Below are 23,402 nucleotides of genomic sequence, written 5' to 3' on the forward strand. Positions count from 1 at the left end.
TTCCCCGTTCCCTTTTAAAACCGAGACTATAGGCGTAGCCCATTCCGTGACAGTTACCGGCTCTAAGTGTCTGAGGCTCACAAGTTTATCGATTTTCTTTTCGACTAACGGTTTTAAGGCATGAGCAACTTGACGACATTTCAACGCCATAGGTTGTGTGTTTTCTTTTCAATGAATTTTGGTAGTACTTTTGTTATACATACCGGGTGTGTTCTCTAACAAAATACTATACTTTTTGGTTATATAATTATGCAAGTCGTCATCTAACTTATTAATTTCAAGTAAATTCGTATTTGGTATCGTCAATGGCCAGGCTCCAAATTGCTCTAGCCATTGACGACCCATCAACGCAGGCCCCGTACCTGGCAAGATGAAACATAGAACCGATTTCTTCGAATTATCTAAACTTGCTTTTAAATCGAATAACTTGCCTACATGCACTAATGGCTGACCACAGTGTGCTCGTAAATCTTTGTCTGTGTTTTCTATTCTAACACCTTTAAAATGTTCGTTATAAATTTTCTCAGAAATTACGGCAGCGTAATAAAATAGCACTCTAATTTTTCTTCAAATAATTCCCAATCGTCGTCTAATTGAAATTTACATTTTTTTTTTGCCATATCGATATCTTCGTCTGACTCAGCGTTTTCTTTCGTTATGTCTTTGGTATGTTGCGTGTTTGTATCAGCTTGCTTCGATTTATTTATCGTTGGGTTTACTTCGTCTTTGTGTCTTTAATTACGTTTAATCGTTTCCCTCAGCAATTCGCGCAAATTATTATATTTATCATTTGCATCAAACGTTACTCCTGCTTTTAATAGTTCTTCTGTTATTTCCTCTTTATTTAAATTTTGGATCCACCTGGTTCCCGAATTTGACATCAAGAACTCTGTTATGCTTGTGTTCGAATCGCGGTTTTGCCGTCTACGCACCTTCCTACGTGACCTTAACACGCGTTCTTAGCTATGTGACACCTTACTGCACACACGAGTTCATTAAAATCCTCGTCATCAGTTGTTATATCTCGGGATGATCCAAATTAGAGTAAGTGAGGTAAATTGATAAATAACAATTTATTCATTAGGTAAGAAATATAAGTATTAACTATATTCAGTATCAGTGTTATAAGTAAATAAAAAATTTAAGCTCAAACTTGGCTAGACAGCTTTAAAAGTCAAAAGTAAAAATATCATTCGTACAATGAAGGATACATGATCTGATTGTTTGTCTTTCGTATTAAAATCGTGATTTATGTCACTTAAAGAAGGCTCTATTAATTTTTTAGAGAGCTCATAATCCATTAAAACTCTTTGTTATCCTCATCTAATTCATTTCACTTAAATTATTTAATTCATTCTGCGCTTTTTGCGTGGCTAAAAAGATTGACATGCATTTTTTCCATATTGAAGAATAATTTAAAATTTACTTGAGTATAAAGAATTGTTTTTTAAAAAAGGAAGACTAACTTAACACTATGTGGCGTTTGTTTGATATCGGTTATTTTGCCTTATTTAAATTCCTAATCAATACCGCTATTATAAGAAGTTCATTAAATCTTTAAACTATCAAAATATGTAACTGCTTTTTTTATGAAACAGCTCTTGAAATTGTTATAAATAATTTTGTTGCAGTATTGAAAATCGTTTTCGGATTATTATTACTAGTCAAGCTTTAAATCTTAAACTTTCTTAAACTTTGAAAATCTTAACACTTGTTAAGAAAATACGTTTTGAAAGACGTACAAGACGCTCAAATACAAGTTCATTGTCCTGCTCAGTACCGATAATGCCCATATCCCACAATTGCGTGACGTATTGTTGCTTGATTAAGTTCTCAGCTTGTGAAGTACGTAAATGACTTTTTCAAATTCCACGTATTTTTCTTTCAAAGCTCATAGAGTTGCGACTCGTTCTCCGCTCTAACTCAACTGTATTTAACAAAACAATTTAGAAACATGATAAATTGAGAATAATTACATAAATAAGAGTACCAATAAACAGCTTTTAAAGCAATAACATTTATAGTAATTAGCAAATAACAAAGAAAACCAGAAGTAGCGAGAAAGAACAATTGCGAAAATTAAAGCATTCCCCATTAATTTCAGCGTTGTTACATATTCATAGGTGATGCGTTGACGAATGTTAAAAAAGGTGGAAACTTTATCCTGTGAACATTAGCTGTAAGTACTGAGTAAATTACTGAAAACAGTACAAGTTTATAATTATTTTAATTGCTTTGTAGGTAAGTAAAAATAATATTAAGTGTGAATATTTCAATCAGAATAATATTTTTTCTTTTAATTTTGAACTCGTATGGTTCAAGGATTTCAGTGCAAGTAGTACGTTTCTACGGCTATAGTAGCAAAAAATTATTATTTTCGTTCTGGTTACAACGGCGTGAAGAAACTTTGGCTTTTAATTAAGATCCACGTAAAAAATCTAAAAATTCAATAAGAAACATATAATGCATTTTCTATTTTTTCGAAGTAATGTGTAAAAATTTTTTAAACTTGATGCATGTTTTGTGGATTAATAGAAGCAGTTGAGTATGTCAGATGCGTTAATTTTGTTATAAGCTATATTCAGACGGTAAAAGAAGGTAGTTGAAAAATTTGAATGCGCTCTCTTCCTTAACTTTTTCTTGAGAAGCTCAAGCTGACGCATCTGTCTTTTCTAACCCACAAAAAGTTTGACTTTTGTAACCTTTACATTTGTCTACTCTCTGATTGCCCACGGCGCCTCAAAAACGTCTACCTCTAGATTAAACAGTTTTGTGACAACGGCTCGCCTTGATCAACCATCCCCTGGGAAAAGAGTTATTCTACAAACTAACTAAAAAGTATTTTTCTTAACTAATACACCATTTTACGCATTCTCTTGCATCACATACATTTAAACTTAAACTTTATCATCTTACTAATACATAAAGCAAAGTCGCTAAAACCGTTGTAATCGCTAACTGCGAAAACTACTGAACCGATTTTGCTGAAATTTTGCACACTAATTCATGATACTTCCTAGATAGTTTTAGTATAGTTTTTATCTTAAAAAATGTAATAACAATAGCAATAAATGAGCTTAAAGTTTTGCAAAAATACGCCAGCTTTTCACTTTAGTTCAGTAAAATCCGCTAGGTGTCGTCGACATAAAATCGAGGCTACCTGCAACAGAATTAAATAAGTGTGGTTATAATACGCCGGAGTGTCTAGAAATCTGATGCAGTCGTACTTCGACAGTTCAACGAGCTGCATAGAGAATGTTGATGATAGTCTTGCAGCTGGATATTCTGGTTACGGGCGACACTCTTCTCTAAGGAGGAAGGGACCTAGGTCTCCAATCACCCTGGATCTCGACGAGTGTGATGAAAAAAAAGTCATTCTAACCGATGACGCTTCTGGCACAATACCAGGAGACACATCTAGCCAGAGCACAACCTGTTCCAACTCTTCGGAGTTGTGTGGCAGCCCCACCATCCCGCCTGGTGCAGTCAGAGGATTTTTGGCTACAAATATAAGCCAGGGAAAACAGCTCTGAGGGGCACGGGCAGCCACTACGGCTACCTTCTTAGTCGTCGCGTCCCCAACGCGCTTACCCACATGTTTTCATCTAACGCTGAGTGGTTGGTTATCCGAGGAACGACCCGAAGACAAGATATTCTTTGGTCAGTGGCGTACCTTCCTTTATAACAGTCTCCGTACAAAGAGACTTCCAGGGTAAGAATCAAGCTACATGCAGCCAGCTTTTCATCATCAGGAATAACGAACAGCTGGAAGTTTCACCACTGGCGCTTTTCAGGGCCATTATAAGTATTTACGTTTCCTACGTAACCATCAATCTCATCGGTTCTTTCTAGGGGCCACCTAAAACTACCTTGCCAACAAATACATTTTTACTACCATTTTCGGAAGCGATTCGTTGACTAAAAGACTATATTAACTAAAGACGGGCACTATTAAACCAAGTCAGTTATTCACTGGCAGACGTCACCTGCGGAGTTGTTCTTCGCAAGGCTGGAAAACCCGGTGACCGACGACCCTGTATGTATTACCCTTTCGACTTCAAGCATTCAACTAGGAATCACTGATCCTCTCCAAGGTCTGCGCTGGGCAAACCTATAACAGCTATGAAGGAAAAAAAACTTGATCCAACGAGATAGCCTTCACTGGACAAGTATCACTAACCAATCTTTCCATCTAAGATCACTAAAACAACTCAATCTGCAAATAAAAAAGGTGCTTTAGACACCAACGTCTTTGACATTATACCTGGAGACGTTGGGAAAGAGCACTGCAACTAGCCCCAAAGCTTCGGACTTTGTAATTTTTCTCCCGATCAGTCTGGGTCTTCAACACCAGGCCAGAGAAGATCACCCTGAGGTATCCAGGCAGTCACAATTGCTGTTAACCGAAGTCAAGAAAGAGTTTACTTAATAAGCTCACCGTTTTTTTTTAGGGCCATCGGACGTCGAACTACCTTGCAAACAAATATATTAGAACTTATCAAAGTTGACAAAAAACAGCCTTTAAGGGTCATAAAAATTTTAAGCATGCCAAAAGTCGCAAGAGGGTGAATTGGAAGAAAAACTTAAAATGTATCTAAGAAATACAATTTCACTTAGGCGTCAAGAAACTGACGCTGAAAATCTATCGAGATTGGAACAGCAGCGTTAAAATCGACAAATACAGAATCCATTACATGAGAGATCAGCTTTTTATTGTACCCTCACAGCAATCTCTAAAATCTTTAAAGATCCTACTTCAGATTTTTAATGAAGTAGAAAATGTATTTGTGTTTTTGTGGCAATAAAAAACGTAGGATTTAAGGTCCAGGACTTTGTAGCTCTGGTAATAAAGTTGTGAGATAAGAGAAAAAAAATTACTTTTAAAATGAATTTTTTGGGAGTTTAAAATGTTAACAGCTCTAAAGAATAGCCGTTTTTATGAATTACACGGGTGAAACTGCAAATCAACGGCTCCTTGTGGCCACCGATTATTTTATGGCATAAAGAACGCACGGTACTTTTCAGCATAATTGTATCTTTTGAATTTTCGCACCTTATTTTGTGACCAAATAAACTATATGGATTTCGAAAAAACATGTTTTTAATTAGAAGATTTTTGTTCTGAGATGTGTCAGAAATTTGCGTAAAATTTCTAACAAAAAACGTTCTAACATTACATGTCAACACACTACGGTGTTTTTCAGTAAGTCTTGGGCGAAGCCGAGATGGGAGGCTGCTAGTTGTTTATAATCAAAATGTAATTTACTTTACTTAAGTAAGCCTGGTTTGTTCCTGTCCATGATCATTTATTGACTTGATAGCTGCAAGAGTTTTTGAACTTAAATTGTGTAAGTGATAATCAAGAGAGTGACGCCTGACCCCTGGGGTCTTACTCTCTTTACGAAACAATTACACATACTAGTCAGGTACTATTATTAATTTATTTCACAACTTATTTTTTAGAAATTTCAAAATTAAATATCGTTGCATATGCAACAATTCATGGTGCCTCCTGTGAGGTACGAGCCTTGTCAAGTCACACCATATTCTGTCAGCCACGCAGCACACGAGATATCCTGCAACCACCGCCTTACCTCACTAACACCGCGCACAACGCCAATTTTCTCCTCCTACTGTGGATGCGCCTTGCCCTCCTGCAGTGCAACCTTCGGTATCGTTCTCATCATAAGACAGATAAGCTCTCTGCTCATTTACTGATTATTGTCTCTCTCGAACTGCCACCTTTTTTTTCATTAATGTGTACGTGGGAGATTTTAGTGTCTACATAACCTCGTGTTTTCAACAACTAAGATTTGCTTCCTGTCGTACGTTGAGGTTACAAATGTGTACGATCTTTGTTGCACAAAACGAACTTGGTTCCAAACCTTTACCACATCATTTGCTCATTATGTTACACGCGTCGGGTCGTTTGCATTTCATGCATTAGAAACTGAACATCGCTTTTAAAAATCATTTCTTGCAAAGATGGCTCAAAGTAAACGCGTCGCGTATATTGTGCGAAAAGGAGTTTCTATAAGCAATTAGCTTTCGGATGCCAAAACCGCGCTCGATGACGGTAAGGTTCTTCCGAATGATGCAGCTCTGTGTTAAGAATTTTTAACAAATGCATTTCGAAAATACGAAGAACTTCATGATGAATTAGCATCTCTTGAGTCAAATCACGCTCAACTCGACGAGTTAATAGGATGACAAAAAAAAATTTTCCTACTCGTCGGTCATCTCCAAGAACTAAGGCTGCGTTCTACAGGCGTCAATCCTTCTTTTATCGCATTAGCAAACTCTACTTTTTCAGAAAAGCCAAAGCTTCTGAAGCTTCCGGTAACTGAGATCCCGTTATTTAATAGAAATATCGACAAATGGCTTTCTTTTAAAAATGCTTTCAGTTCAATCATACGCTCCCGTACAGATCTGGATGATGTTACCAAGCTGACTCATTTAAAGAGTGCAATGCGTGGTGAGATCCTAACTAAAATAGCTCTTTTTTACTCGTCAGCTAAAAATCACTCAAAGGCTTGGAAACTTCTTATAGACTCGTATGAAAGAAAGCGTGTGCTAGTTTCTAAACATTTAGACGCACTCATCGATATATCTCATTTTCAGAAAGCTACTTCTGTCGGTTTATCAGCCTTAGTAGACACAGTAGAGTAACATCTCGTTGCTCTCAATGCTCTAGGGATCGAAGGTTAAAATCGTCAGCTAATTCGAACGATTGAAAGAGCTCTTCCGGCTTCCACGCGTAACAGATGGGAGGAATCTCTTTCTCTTGACGAGCTTCCAAATTTGCAAAAATTACTTGATTATATACGAGAAGCGTCTTTTCGTGTTAGTGTTTTAGAGTCACCTCCCAAGAACTCTGAATTCAGCCAGAAGCGCAAATTTGAGCATACCAACTGGCGTCCTAAAAAATTTCAGTTCAAAGAGGTAGACCCCCGCTTATTGACAACCAATACGAAGATCGCTTGCATTTGTTGTGGTTCTGAAAATTTTTTATTTAGATGTCAACAAGCTCAATGTTAGTTAACGTTGGTCACTTGTTAAAAAAAAGTTGTGCTCAAATTGTTTACGAATTCATCAAGGTGTTAGTCGATCTAGCCTTTGTAAACGATGCAACAAAAAGTATTATACCTGCCTACACAATGATCCAAAGATAAACAACATGATAAACACGACACCCTTTTCTAGTACAGTTCAATCGTCTAAAAATCCTTTTACGTAAAAAAGGGTTAAGCACAGCTATAAACGATGTTCACTCTCAGCTTATGGCAACGGCTAGCGTTTACGTTTTAAATGTGCAGAGAAAGTGTATACGCACTCGCACTTTGCTTGATACGTGCTCTACCGTGGGCTTAATTCATTATCGTAATTCATTAGGCTTGCTCTTTGAAAATTGCTCTGGTAAAATTGGAGCAATCAACGAGTTAGGTACAGAGGGTAACCAAAAATTAAATCTATTTACAATAATTTTTCTAAAAAGCATACTTGCTTAATTTTTTCTTGGATAATAAGTTTGGTACCTTCGGAAAAATTTCCGCGTCATTTGATTGAGTTACAGCGTAATATTTAACTCGCTGATCCGCAATTTCACATACCAAGTGGTGTTGATTTGTTAATTAGCTCAGGAGCTACAATTTCGCTGTTTCCTGTAGGCCAAATAAAACTTGCTACCGATCCATGTGATCTTTATGCTCAGAAATCTTTATTAGGCTGGATCATCGCAGGAGGACTTTGACGTTATCTTTTAAAAGATTTTTCATTATTTAATTACGCCATTTTTGAAACTAAAGGTACTCGTACTGAACGATTTGAGAAGTTGACACAAATCATGACTAAATTTTGGGAAAAAGAAGTAATACCACGTAATAAAGATATCAAGAGAGCAGGGGAATCGTTATTCAAAAATCATTACGTTCAAAATACTACCAGGATCACCAGCGGGCGATATGTTGTTTGTTTGCCGTTTCGTGTAGGTAAAATAGATCTTGGTCATTCAAAAATTACAGCGTTACGACAACTTTATTCGCTCGAACGACGTTTAAACGTGAACTTCGAGTCAAATACTTTCGAGTTATTCAAGATTATATAGATCAGAAGCATATGTCGATCGTCCAAAACGAAAGCTAACAAGGTTATTTTATGCCACAACAACCAGTGCTTAAGCCATCAAGTTCTACAACTAAAGTATGAGCCGTTTTTAACGCCTCTTGTAGAACCAATGAAGGACTTTCTCTTAATGATGTACTTATGGTGGGTCCTACCATCCAAGATAAGTTTTTAATTAATTTATTGATATTTCGGACTTGCGCTTTTCTCATGACGGCAGACATAGCGCAAATGTATCTATGACTATACAAAAATTAGCTGAGACGAAGTCAAAAAATTTCCTCTGGCACAGACCGTTTTAAAACGTCATTTTCACGTTGATGATCATCTTACTGGTTCAAATTCACTCGAAGAAATGCGGTAAATATGGGAGCAGGTAATTTGTTTGCTAGATATCACCGGTTTAAATGTTAAAAAATGGGCTTCAAATGATCCATGTATTTTTGAGAACGCCGAAGAAAAGTTATTTTGCGAAGAACAAATTAAAGAGTCAATTTCCAATCCAAAGACACTTGGATTCGTATGGAATTCAAGACAGGATGTATTCGTTTTTTTCAGTCAGGCCTATAATCGCGCAAAAAATAACTAAGCGATATATTCTCTCAGCAATCGCGAGAATTTTCGATCCGTTAGGTTTGATCGGACTGGTCGTTTTTACAGTCAAGGCATTAATGCAAAAGTGTCGGCATGCGGAGATTAATTGGGATGAATCAGTTCCTATTGAGTTGCACACTTCTTGGACAAAGTTTACCAATCAAATCGGACTAATACAAGATTTTATGGTAGAACGCCAATTAGTGATTAATAGGTTTGTCCAAGTAGACGTTAACGGTTTTTGTGACGCTAGTTAATTGGGTTATGGTTCTTGTCTTTATATACAATCAGTAGACGAGGATTATAAAGTTATGGTAAATCTTGCATGTTCTAAGTCATGCGTAAGACCTATTGAAGAAATTTGTAGGGTATTACCAACTTTTTCTGAAATTCAGAATATACTAGGTCGGAACATTTTGAAGTGTTTTGCTACCAAATTAGAAGACTTGCTGTACGTGTTTGGTAACGTCCGATGTCGACGATACGTTGGACGCAGAGAACACGACGCTGGAAGCCTCACACCTCGGAGTTGGTAAGCTGAGCTTCTCAATTTGGGAGAGAAGAGCTCAACATTAGTCAGGTCGCTCGGTCCCATTATCGAGCCATAATACTTCGGCATTAAATATAAAAAGTATGTAGGTAAACCGATTCGAATATATTGATAGGAGAGAGGAGTAATGTATGTATACTTGAAATATATTTAATGTAAATAATAATTCAACAATAATAATGATAATTTTGTATTAGTATATTAAATAAAAAATGAATAAATAATATAGTATTCATGATAATAATTTGTTAATCATAATATTTTACAAATCAATTGTAATTTTTCAAAGGCAATATTATGAAACAAAATTTATGAAACTAGATCTTTTATTTGGATACACGTTATAACAAGGTTTATTTTATCGCATTTCTTCAGGCAAATCATTGTAAGATAATATGTAAATCTAGTATTTTTAGTAAATGCTTTTACAAACTTCGCGCGTACATGGTATGTATAGAATAATATTCAGGTGTATTTAGAAATACACATACATGCATGCTTATACATCCAGGTTTTTTGACGTTACATTGTTACGTACACCCACAGCATACTCTATGTAGATATATTTTTGGAGGTTAATTTTCGGGTAGAAGATGCATTTTAATTTTTTCCGCAAAAAGTAATTCCATTGACAACTTTTTATTTTCAATCCATTGATCTCAGTTACGGCTGGCTTATAAAATTGACCATATGGCACTACTCAAACACCAACAAAACTCTTTATCAAAATAACAAAAAACATGACCAAAATATTTCGGATCTCCACGAATCATTAGGTTCCTCATCTGTGGTCAGAATGGCTCAGTTTTTTAAATCTGAGAGTACCCTCAGATTAAAAAAAAAAATGTCTTAGGAGCACCGAATGATAATTTGTTACTAGATGCGCAACATAGTTTTACAACCGTATTGAATGGTTACATTTATTCATCCATCGAAATTTTTAAAAAGAAATATACCCTCGGTGATATATTATTGTTACAAACGTGGAAGATGATGGTCCTGTTTTTAATCAAATTGTAAAATTTACAGTAATTCGTGCACTACATGCTTTTTAGTTTGTAAAGTTGAAAATACCTACTTTAATTTCAAATATCTAGCTTATAAAGTTGAGATAGATATAAATAGGACTCGTGAAGTTTTCGCTAAAGCTATACGGGAAATAAGGCCATGTTTGTTAACAAAGAAGGGGGAAGAATTGTATATATCAACTAAGTACGACATTTAGTGTTTGTTATGATAAACAATATTTGTGGAGAAGAAAAAACCAAAATTTTTTAATAAAGATGTAATTTAGTTTTGTTCATTTAGTAATTCTATTTTTCTAAGAGTTAAACCTATTTTTTATGCATTTTATTATCAATATGTTTTTTTTCTTATTTCTGAGAGTTGTTTTGTATAGTGTATACATAGAGAATGATCTTTGAAATTTGTATGTATATATGAGTTTATATTACATGTATATAAGTTTCCTCTCTTTCATTGATGTTTTAGTCTCTATATATACTTTTTATACTCAATGCCAAAATTATTATGGCTTGATAATGGGATCGAGCGACCTCATTTAATGTCGAGTTCTTCTCTCTTAAGATGGGAAGCTCAGCTTACCAACTCCGAGGTGTGACGCTTCCAGCGTCGTGTTCTCTGGGTCCAACGTATTGTCATTATCGGACGCTACCAAACACGTACGGCAAATCTTCCAATTTGGTAACAAGATACTTTAAACATTTTTTACTTGTTATATTACCAAGTTTCGATTGATATCCGTCGTATTTTTAAATTTCAGAAGTAAGAAGTTTATTGAGCTCAGATAGTTCCAAGGTTAGAGATATCCTAGACCCAAATTTCTTTCAGTGTACCATACCTTGCTTAGAACTATGCGACGCTTTACAGATTGCTAGATTATTTCGAGAAAGTTATGAAACGTTTGAATTTTCCATTCAAAATATTATTTTCTGGTGTGATTCAACCATCGTACTTCACAAACTTGAAAAATTACCCCATGATCTAGAAGTTTTTGATGCAAATCGAGTAGCGAAAATTCAAACGCTTGACAGTAAAGTAAAATGGCGACAAGTGCGATCTGCTGACAATCCCACCGATGCTTTATCTTGCGGTCAAACTCCTGTTGAATTTTTACAAAATTCGAATTGGCTTTCGGATCCGAATTGGCTAGCAAAGTCCGAATCGTAGTGACCTAAAAGCGTCGTCATTACAGTGCCTAATTCTATTCCACGAGGTAACTGCTAAGCTACTGTCATTAAAAATGATCGGTTTAAAAATTTTCCGATTTTAATCGTTTGACTAGATTTATAGCTCGAAGTCTACGATTTAAGGTTGCAAAGCAGCGTATTCGTGGGAAAGATATGAGCGTGAAAGAAACGTTGGAAGCTGAAACGGTAATTTTACGACTCGTACCAGCAGAGCGTTTCTCGTTAGAAATAAATCTTGCTAAACAAGGAAAAGAATCGCGTTTAAAGGCTTTTAATCCTTTTCTGGATGCAGACGGCATTTGAAGGGTTGGGGGTTATTACTGATCTGATTATACGAAAAATTCATATGTCAAATAGTCACCTAGAAATTCAATCCACTTTAAGTTTTATTAGGCACAAACATTGGATTTTGGACGGGAAAAATTAAGTGCTTAAAATAGTTCGACAATGCGTGACTTGTCTTTGATATAAACCGAAATTAATTCATGCTTAAAGAGGACGATTCACCAGAATCTCGAGTTAATCCCGTACTGGCATTTAGCAAAGATGGTACTGATTTTTTCGGTCCAACATTCATTAAAGAAAAAAAGTTTAGAAATCGTAATAACGTAAAGGCCTACGGTTGTGTTTCTATATGCATAAGCACAAAAGCAGTGCATATTGAAATTATCTTACTACTGAAGATTTTCTCAGAGGATTTAGGCGTTCCGTCACCCATCGAGAAATTCCAGGATACGTATTTTCCGATAACGGTTCTTATTACATCGGAGCAAAAAATAATTTGAAAGAATTATACAGTTTTTTAAATTCCAGAGATTTTCAACGTGACCTAAACAAATGTGACAAACATACAAACAAACCTGAGTCGTCGGTAAAAAACGGCTTACTTTTGAGGAATACAGTACATTGGCTACTAAAGTCGAAGGCATTTTAAATTCGCGGCTTATTTATTCTTTGTCATCCGATCGATCCACAAGTTTTTACTCCAGCACATTTATTAATAGGTAGGCCTATTACTCTGTTTCCCACTTGTGATTTTATTGGCATTTCGGAAAATCGTTTGTACTTATGGAACTTTATTTCAAGAGTATATTGTATAGTATATTGATTACTTATATGAGCTTTAAAAAAGATAGAAGTGGCAGGGAGAGAAAGGAGGGATCAAATTAAATTCAGTAGTATTTCTGATAGAAAAGATTACCTGCGCTGATTAGAGGCTGGGCGTGGTAACTGCGGGTATGACTGGCACTGCTCCAATCACTGACAGTCAATAGAAATAAATACATACAAATTTATTTTATAATGATGAATATGCAATAAAATTTTTGTCGTAAAGTAGATAACTGCACAAATATTATTCAATCGCGTATCAGTACGAAACATAAATTTGAATTATGTTATCAATGATAACACAGACGGGTGTGTGATTGTCTCTCAAAAAATTAAATTTTACAGCAAAAAGTGATTTGCTTTCAATGGTATTTTTATTAATGACTATGGCAAAATCACACAAAAAACAATTTATTGAATTAAAAAAAACCTCAATTTTTCGATGGATGTAATGAAAATTAATTTTGAATGTTTTTTCTTTTTAATTATTGATGCCAGTATTTGGTACAGTATTTGTCGCTACTGTCGGATTACTAGCAGTGATTCGGTAAGGTACAGCCACCTAACCTAACAAAGTCATCAACCACTAAAGCCTCTTGCTTAGTATTTGTTTTGGACTTCTGAAGATATTTTTCAATCAGTAAACAAAAAGAAGAGTATAACGAAAACTCCATCAATTATATCAGGTCCTCTGTGATAAAAAATCAGTAAAAAAAAAAAAAAGATAAAGTTATTAAATTGGAAACAGCAGCAAAAAAAAATGAGATCAGAGAAAAGAAAAATGTTACAAATAAAAAAAGAAAACGACAAATTAATCAAGAAAAAAAAAATACCATAAAACAACAAACTAGAATTGAAAAAGCAAAGGCCAAACTTGTTGCACACCAAAAAAAAATAAATAAAATTTAACAAAAAAATAAATTCCAACAAGAAATTTTAGTGAAGATAAAATTAGAAAAAAATTTGAAGAACCGAATAAGTGAATCGCAAACAAAATTAAAACTCATTGATAGCTAATTCTTATTTTTTTTTTTCAGTAATCATAAATTTTAATAGATTAGGGAAATTTTATTGTGATTTTACGTGATAAGGGTTAAAAAATTCCATTTAAAAAATCATTTTGTTATTAGCTTACTCTTTTTAAATAATCTCTTTTTCTTATATTAATCATGTTTAAAAGTATTTTGTACAATAATAATTGTAATGCAAGCAATTGAGTTATTTGTTGTTAAAATGAATACAGAGCTCAATTAGTTTTTGTTGTAAAAACACTTGATTACAAATTACAATCTCAGCTTCATAGTACCATCTTTAAGGTTCAATACTTACCTCGCTCATCCTTTCGTTTCGCGATCGCGGGGGAGTATGTTTTGAGGATTAGTAGAAACAGTTGAGTATGTCAGATGCGTTGATTTTGTTATGAGCTATATTCAGACTAAGAAATAGGCAGTTAAAAAATTTATATGCGCTCACTTCCTTCACTTTTTCTTAAAAAGCTCAAGCTAACGCACCTGTCTCTTCTAACCCACATAAAGTTTCACTTTTGTAACCTTTACATTCGTCTAATCTTTAGTTGCCCACGGCGCCTCAAAAACGTCTACCACTAGATTAAACATTTTCATGACGACGAAAACGCAGATTGGCTGGCCAGTGTTCCCGAAACTCAGAGCAACGGCTCGCCTTGATCAACCTTTCCCCTTAGAAAAGAGTTAGTCTACAACCCAACCGAAAAGTATTTTTCTTAACATATACTTAATTTTACGCATTCTCTTGCATCACATACATTTAAATTTATACTTTATTATCGTTTATTGTTAGAATGTAATTTATTTTACTCAAATAAACTAGGCTTTTTGCCGAAAGGTTTTTTCCTGTCCATAATGTTTTTTATTGACAGTGAGAGTTTTTGAACTTCAATTATGTTAGTGACAATTAAAAGAGCGACGACACATATACACATACGAGTCAGGTATTATCATTAATTTATTTAATATTTTATTTTTTAGAAATTTAAAAATTAAACACCGTCGCATACGCAACAATGCAACCATTAGAAAGCTGAGTCGAAAATTTATTGAATTGTATTTAAACCCTTTTTTTCGTGACGTTTTAGACTCAGAAAAGTGAAGTTAAAAAGATATTTCTCTTTTTTTTTTTATTTAACGTTGCGATGCTCTTTATTGCTGATTGGATCAATAAAATGAAATTATTTTATAGTAAATAGTACTCATGTATTAAAAAAATTAAAATATACAATGCATAATGAATGTGAAAACTTAATTTTAATTTAAATTACAACAGGAACTGTCTGGACAAAACAGTAATGATAGTTCAAATGGGCCAGCTGGACCAACTACTCCTAATTCACAAGGATTAAGGCCAACACCATCACCAACAGGCTCTACAGGTTCAAGATCTATGTCACCAGCTGTTGGTCAGTTTAAATCAAATTCAAACTTATTCTATTGTATTTTTGCTTTCCTTAAGGTGGTTCTTCACCTAACCCATTTACTTAAACTTACAGAGAAACTTGGAGGGATTGTTATTAAAGTTATAAGACATCTTCTCTTAAAATTTCAAGTCCCTTTATCAGGCATATTTTTGAAAACAAGTCAGTCAAAAAATGCACTTTTAACATGTATTCTTATGTAGGTTACTTTTCCATACTATGATATCATGTAATATCTCGTAAAGTAGACTTAAGATCGTAATAGAAAAAGTTTGTAGTGAAAGAAGAACTTTTCAGCTTTCTAATAATATAACAAAAGTATGGGCTAATCAGGGAAATAGTATACGATATTTAATCGTAAACGTAATCAGTTATCGATCATGCAGAAATCGGCGGCAACGTCTGCTTGAGTAGGAGCGTACATGACATTTTCAGAACCTTGCGTAAAAAAAAAATTTTTTCATGACTCTTACTCTGACTTTATTAGCATGTTTATTTGTATGTAAATGCAATGATATTACAGTCAAGTGCCAGTACAACATATTTTATGTTGCAAATAATACGCTAATCGAAAATTAGAAAACCACAGGGTCCCGTGTCGCTTTGATACGGCACCATCGTGAAGAACCACCTTAAGTCATATTGTAATATCTTTAATATTTTTACCAGAACTATTCATACTCTTTATGTTTACTACAATTATTTATTCATTTTAGGTCCTCATCACCATTACCACTATCATCATCATCATCATCATCATAATCGTCATCATCATCATCATTATCATCATCATCATCATCATCATCATCATCATCATCATCATCATCATCATCATCATCATCATCATCATTATCATCATAATCATCATCATCATCATCATCATCATTATCATGATCATCATCATCACCATCATCATCATCATCATCATCATCATCATCATCAATATAGTTTCTTTATTTTAATTCTTACTACTTTTTAATATTCACTTTATAGGACAGCAACCCGTTCAAATGCCTCCAAGACCGTCCAGCAGTCAGTCTGATGGTGGTGGTACAACTCGAGTAAGCTTATCACCTTTAGCTGCCCCAGGTATGAACTTGTATTGCTTGTAAAATTTTATAACTGACTGTAGTTATTTTTGAAATTTGCTTGAATCTATTCATGAAATTCTAGTATTACCGTCTAGGTTATCCGGAGAAAGAATTCTAATAGCAACTAAGAATTACGATGCCTGGTTGTTTTTACAGATTTGCAAACAAACGGTTGTATGTATGCATGGATAATTGGGAACCTAATCCAAGTGCTGAAAAGTACTTTTAGTGTGTTAGTTTTTGTTTCTTTTTCAAGCTTATGTTAGTCTGAAGTCGTGAATAGTAACCACTTAATTGAAATGAATTTTTTGTAGATAAATGTCTAGTAAGCATATGTTTTGAGCAAAATTTTAGTTATTGATGTCGATGAACTTCTGAAAAGCTAATTATAAGTAATCAGGAAGATTTAGTAATGAACAAACACGGTGCAGTGCTGTCGATACAAATTGTCTGTATTAATGAGGAGTATAGCAATGTTGAGAGGTAGTAGAAGAAACTTAGTAAGCTGCACACATAATTTCGAGCTGCTGTTGCGCGCCGTTTTCCTGTGAAATAAGTATTTCTTAGTATGTCTGATAGATGTTCTTATGAATATGACATGTTAATAATAATGTACAGCTCTTTTCGTACTCTTATTTTGTGCTTGCTTAGAGCGTTAGAAGACTTTGTTTGTGAAGAATATCTTGTAAATTAAACAATTTAATGAATGGAGCTGTTATTGTAAACGTAAGTGCATAGACACATCATATAACATTATCGCGGACAAGAGCACAAAAAAAGGTGTTAAGAAATTATTGTTGGTATTTTTGCTTACTCGTGCATAAATGGGTTATTAACTAATATTTAAATTTATTGTGCTTTGAAGCTGTAGCCCACAATCACTAATAACAAAATTCATAAAAAGAAGTTTTCCACTGCGTAACAATGTTTTCTCCCTGTTCTAGCCGAAAGTACGTACCTCCTGGTCGGTCTGCTTGGCAAGAAAGAGTCTCTTTTGTTTACAGTCGAGACACGACTTTTTTCGTTTTAAGCCGAGATTAATTAACCTAAGTTAAGTGTCGTGGCAGTATTTTATATTGTGTGTTGACGAATTACCAGATAGTTGAGGATATCGTACTGTGACAAAATCAAAAAAAGTAACAAAAAAATACAACGACCATCCTCCATAATTAATGAATAATAAATTATTATTTATGTTAAATAATAAAAAAATAAAAACTTGTTTTCGTAGTTTAATAAAATTTACATGGTCATATTTTATTTTCTTTGTGATTTTGTGTCTATTCCTATGACTTAATTTTTCGTTAACTTGTGCAGGTACTTTTTGACGCCCGCCCCCGACCTGCAAGGCAGCGCAGGGTCGGCGGGCGTCAACACACACATGCACGGCAGCACAGCAGCAAGCATAATTGAACAACGAGCTGTCAGCTCGTAAGCTCATACTGGTTGCGCATACATCCTTAATACCTATACATATCAGCGTATGCTGTATGTACAGGTATTATTGATTAAAAACGTACTTTCGGCTAGGGCAGGGAGAAAAGTACTATACGATACTCGGCCGGACAGTTTGAGTCGATGGCATGCGACTTATGACGTCATAACATAGCAGCCATAAACTCCAACTTTCTGGCCTAGTGTCGTAATCTACTATTTTTGTATACTTACATGCAAATTCGAATGATATTGGAGAAATAAGTAATCTGAAATTCATTCATCTCGGAAAAAGAGACATAGATCAATTGACTGTGGATGATGAGAGACAAAATGAAAATTTTAGAATGAAATATAGAATTTTTAAGTTAACAGTGTGAACACAAGTCAAACCAGTTATGAAAATAATATTGTTTTACCTTGTATAAAGCGAAAAGTATTACATGACTCTGGTGTGCCTTATAATAAGCATTTTGTAATTCTATTATGATATTTCATTGCAGTATGTATAGAAAAGACAAATATAGATATTCAAGTGTGAAAAATCATTATCTAATTAGTATCCAGCAGAACAATAGTGATACACATTAATTTAATTGACTGACGTGTATTGTAGTTTAAGTAAATACGTATCAACGCTCATTTATTCAATCTGTTTACATATCTAATATGTTTCAAAAATTTTATTAACTTTTTTTTCCTCATAAGAAAAGTTGTAATAAATGTAAAATCACATATCGAGAGAACGTGATGACAATATCTTTGATGACCTAAAATCGAGTTTTTATTAGTTTGTGCGTGCGCGATTGTGCACGCGTGTGTATCTGTCCTTAAGCAGGTTGAGAAAAGTGAACAAAATAATTAAGGGTAATTAATTAAAGGTAATTAATTAATTAAGGGTAATTAATTAATTAATTTAAATAATTAAAGGATTTATGCCCAAAAAAAATTTAAAAGGTGAGAAAAATAATACTCAATTTATCGAATAAAAGAGAAGAATTAGCATAGAGTCTGACGGTAATAAAATTATTACGAAAGGCAGACAAGCAAGAGCTGATAAAGTAGGTAGTTGAGCACAAAAAGGAAATAAGGAAAGTACGATTATCAGTGGACGTAGAAAAACAAGATTTGACAAAGAAAATAACAGAAGTCAAAGAAAATTAGGGGAAAAAAAAACAAAAAAAATACAGATGGTTGTATCGCTGAGTAAATGGCTACAAGTGATGCCTGAGAAAAATGTTGGAGCAAATAGAGGATTTTGTTAATGAAGGAAAGGGAAAAAATTATCTAGAAGACTGTTTCTTGACAGACAAAGTAAATTGTTAGAAGAGTCAGCAAAACGTTAATTTATGAAAAAATGTAGAATTGTATCCATTAAAGCAACTGGAGATAATGACAAGGAATAAATAAAATTAAGAATCAAAAGATAGAAAAAAACAGTATGTTTGTTAAAAGATTTGGAATACTTAAAAGAGGAAATGAAAGTTTGCCGCACCACATTTCATTCAGGTGATATATTGGCCCGTTCTGAGTCTCGCAAAAATACGGACTGTTGTTCTTGCTCTTATCGTTGTGATATGAAGAGGGAAAGCCAAGGTGGAGTGGATCTTCGCATGGATCGTGATTTATCCTCTACTCGTTCGAGTACCATTGATACACTGTGAAGTTTGACCTCTGATAGATTAAGTCCTCAATTATCTAATTACTATATCTTCAATCTCCAGTGGGCCTAGCCAATGCCATCTTTCACGGCTGTATTTCTGCTTGTGACGTTTCTGAACAGGGCTGCATCGCTTCCACTTAATTAGCCTACTCTCTCGTCCGAAAGAAATATGCAGGCTTAAAGTTATGATCGACCACTTGTGGATCAACACCTTAATTGGAATGCGGGAAAACGTAATGATCTTGGAATGCTGAATAGATGGAGAAATTTTGACGATAACTAGCGCTTTAAATCTCTCTTTCGATGACTGCGACATAAAAATTCACGGCTAGACGACATTGCTAACTAAGATTCAAATCTAAGTTTGATAGGTTCTATTTAGCATGGTTATCAATGAATGGTTTATTTTCGAGCCTTTTTTTAAGTGAACAAGCTATAAAATGTTGTTATTTTAACGTTAATTAATCATTATCGAGACAAAACCGTTTTATTTATTTTTTTTATGAAACAAGCAAAGAAAGAGACGTTTAGCTGTCAGATTCAATGAAACTTTGATTGAAAAAATTGATATTGAGCCAATAATTTTAGATTCTTACAATGTTGAACACTATGCGAACATCAATGTATGCTTATAGATATCTCTACACTGTAAAAAATAGCATCGTACATTTGCAACGCTCAGCGTTGGAAGAAATTCGACCAATGCTGAATATTATAAAGTTACGACCACGTTCGTAATAGTACAGTACCAATTGTAAATCTACTATTTGGCTTAGATTTCTTTGTGTTTGCTGGCGCAAGGACTGAATTTGTGAATAACGCCATCTGACAAACATTCGGAGAATTAAAGTATGAAATAAACGATATTCACTCATAAAGAGTAAGATTATGGATCCAACAATCCTCATAAAAAATTGGTTAATGCTTGGACCTGATTAAATCGTATTAAGTTAGACTGTTATTTGGAAATAAATTTAGTCTGGAGTTAAGCAAATAGTAGCTACTTTAATGTCTTGATTTTTCCCAGCATGATTTTAGGTTTTGCTGAAGACTATCGTAAAATTATAGTCAATTTCTTACATGAACACGTACTTACGAGATTGAGGAATGATTTAAATGAAGTTTCTTAATGAACCACCGACTGAGGAAAAGTTCTGAATGTGATACTAAAGCTTGAATTGCCGATACCCTATGTAGTGATGTTGGATTTTCATAAAATTTGAGGACATTTTATAGATGTCTAGACACTTAATTAGTTCAAAAAGCCACATATCGTTATACTGGCTTGTTAAATACACGGAGAGAATCAGATAGCTGCTCTTGCTAATACTTTTGATCACTGCAAGATATGTATAAAATGTGAGAGACCATTTAGACTTAAAATCTTATCCTTGTAATAATTTCAATCTTATTGATACGAACCATCAATATGCACTATTGCGTAAAATGTATATTTATTTTCAGAATTCACATTATGCTTAATACTTATGATTAAATTCATATTATTCTTAAAACTGCAAACCTTTGTTGAACAAATACGATTCTCTGGATCGCCCGTTTGATTTTTTATAGATTCCTAGACGCAAAATCAGTTATTAAATAATACTCTAAAAGATGCACGTTTGGAGTTCAACTCTCACGCTTATTTACTCACTAATATATTTGACTATTGCTTGATCTTACACTGTTGTATTGTTCAATACAGTTCAATAAGTGGGGACGTTAAGAAACTTATCTAAAGTGGTAGTGAGGGTAGTCAGTGGTGAAGGTAAAACTAATGAGGTTGATGCATAACTGTGTTGAAATCATTTATCATTTAACCGTAAAGATAATCTAAAAATAACTTAAATATGACTTTACAACTGTTTATACGTCTATGTACTTACGGTGATTTAAAGAAATTTTTCACATCCTTTACCGTGTTAATTTCTTTATCATGGGCGCAAAGTGCTGTAACAATATACGTGACTTAGGCATGAACATGCAATAACCATACCCGTTGAGCGCTCATGTTTGTACTTCGCGCGCTAGTGAAGTACTGTACCGTTAGTATCACGCTCTATAAAAGACTTATTCAAGCGCTTTTATTTTTAAAAGTACAACCATTAAATCTTACCTTTCCAAAACAAACGTAGCAAAAAAAACAAGATCATCGTTTCAGTTTGCTAATTGACTGCTAGATAGAGTTTGTAAAGTAAAAAATAACGTTATAAATATTTAACAAAATCATGAAATACTGAAAACAATAGTTACACTTAATTTATCAGAAATCAACGAATCAGGCAAAGAGAAAATAATTTTTTTTTTGAAGTGAAAGGTCTAATGAGAAAAAATGATGCTACGATTTTTGTTAAACAGTTAGAAATCTTTCAGAACAACCACATTTATTCAAAATATAATACCCATTGGACTAATAATACTATTAAAATGAGTTTTTTTTCTATTTTAAACCTTATTTGTACGTTTTTTTTTAAAATAAAATAAAGTTTTTGATGTGTAAAATAAAGCTTTAACTGCTAACATGTTGAAAAATTCTTGAATAATTATGGCTCTATATTAATAAAAATCTTTTTTTCAAGCCTTATAAAAAAAATTCATTTTGGCTAATCAATTCCCATATAGTTTATATCCAAAATAAACGACAAAAAGTCTTAGAATTTCGTCAGACTTATTATTAATATAGTTTTGTAAGTTATTTTCTGTGATTTTCATCTTACAAAAGGGACAGTTTTTTTTGACTACCGTAAAACCTTAATAAACTTTTTTGAGTTTTTTGTGCGTTCTGAGTACAGGTAAAAATAGTTTGGTTTGATAAAAATACAGGATTGAGTTATTATTACAATACGAGCAAAATGAAACTAAATTTTTTTCTGAATGTAGGCGCTTGGATTTTTTATGGTGTTTGCACTGTAATAATACCCAAAGATTATTGTTTTAAATCATCCTTATTTAATATTTTTTTTCTTCGAGTATCTACAGCTCTTCCTAAAACTTTTTTTCATCTGTAATTTTCAAATTTTCCGCTCGACATAACTCAAAGTTGAGAATTTAGTACCTTTTTTTGTTTCGAATTAATCCATGTGTAATAGCGTTCTGTTGAATTTAAAAGAGCACAAGCATAATTAGCCTGGTTGGCTAGGTCTGATTGATTGTTAAGCTATTTGTTTGAGTCTATCTTGAGATGACATGGCGTTTTCGTACGTCCAATCAGATTGCAAGGTGTACAATGGCTCTTGGTGCTAGCGTCGAGGTGACACGCTACTTCGCTTCTGGTCGTAGAGCCCCTTGCGCACTTTAAGCGAGCGTCATATCGTAATATTTGAGTCTCGTCATAAGGCCATTAGTATTGTATTCTGTAAATACGCTTAGCGCTCAAACAATTTAATAAATTTCATGTTTTTTTAATCTAATATACATATAAAAAAATTAAGGAAATTTAAAATATGAAAAGGCTAGAAGTTGTTTATATTAATTTACTCTCTTCTTTGAATACAGTGTTGTAAGTTCTTATGTGTTATTCCTTCATTTTACCGAGTTACAAATCCCTCAGATTCAAAATTCGAAAAATAAACATTGGCTCTTGAACAGGGGCCTGACGTGAGCAAAAGTATACGAGACTGTGTGGCTTATCATTGAGCACGTGGAATCCTATGAGAGTAGCCATTTTAGTTGTTTAGCTCGTCGACTGGACAGACGAAAAGGCCACATTGGGCTTGTCTTGTTCAAGTAAGAGTTAGAACAAGTATTTATTCTCCTTTTTCTGTGCAGTTTAATCTCTCTCACTACCTGTGTCGTCACCAATGCAAGTGACATCTTGTTGATGTACCTGTTGTCCCTACACAGGCTCTGACTACACGCTGCAGGTTGACACCGTCATCCTCTTGACGCTTGCATACCAGCAGACCCCTGACGTTGACGCTGCTCTGCCAGCCTACCACTTTGTGCAAGTCTTACCGTTCTATCTAATGCTTTGTGCTGATTTTCCATTTAGGTTCAAGTGCCACGTTCGTCAATCACGCCATATTCCACCCATGGGAGCCGACAGATGGTCGGCCATATTATAAATTTTATACGACGATAGTGTATGACTAGAGCAACAGTATATTCTTTCTCCGTTTCTCAGAGAGCGTAAATTACACCGTGTGATTCAATTAAACAGCTCTAGTTTTTGATTATAATA

The 23,402-nt window shown here is 34.1% G+C and overlaps 1 protein-coding gene across 3 annotated transcripts in view; it reads left to right on the forward strand.

Annotated features, from left to right (window-relative positions):
• The window catches only part of osa (trithorax group protein osa), a 528,215-nt gene that overhangs the window by 155,066 nt on the left and 349,747 nt on the right, over positions 1-23,402 (forward strand). For all 3 annotated transcript variants that reach the window (XM_089589257.1, XM_089589255.1, XM_089589256.1), the window contains 2 exons: positions 14,887-15,019; positions 16,028-16,123. In XM_089589257.1, coding sequence (XP_089445383.1) covers positions 14,887-15,019; positions 16,028-16,123 — 229 coding nt within the window. The remainder of the gene's footprint in view (positions 1-14,886; positions 15,020-16,027; positions 16,124-23,402) is intronic.

The sequence above is a fragment of the Copidosoma floridanum genome, unplaced genomic scaffold, assembly GCF_036245765.1.
Source record: "Copidosoma floridanum isolate Cflo_tuat_1 unplaced genomic scaffold, Cflo_Japanese_pri ptg000008l, whole genome shotgun sequence".
Lineage (NCBI taxonomy): Eukaryota > Metazoa > Arthropoda > Insecta > Hymenoptera > Encyrtidae > Copidosoma > Copidosoma floridanum.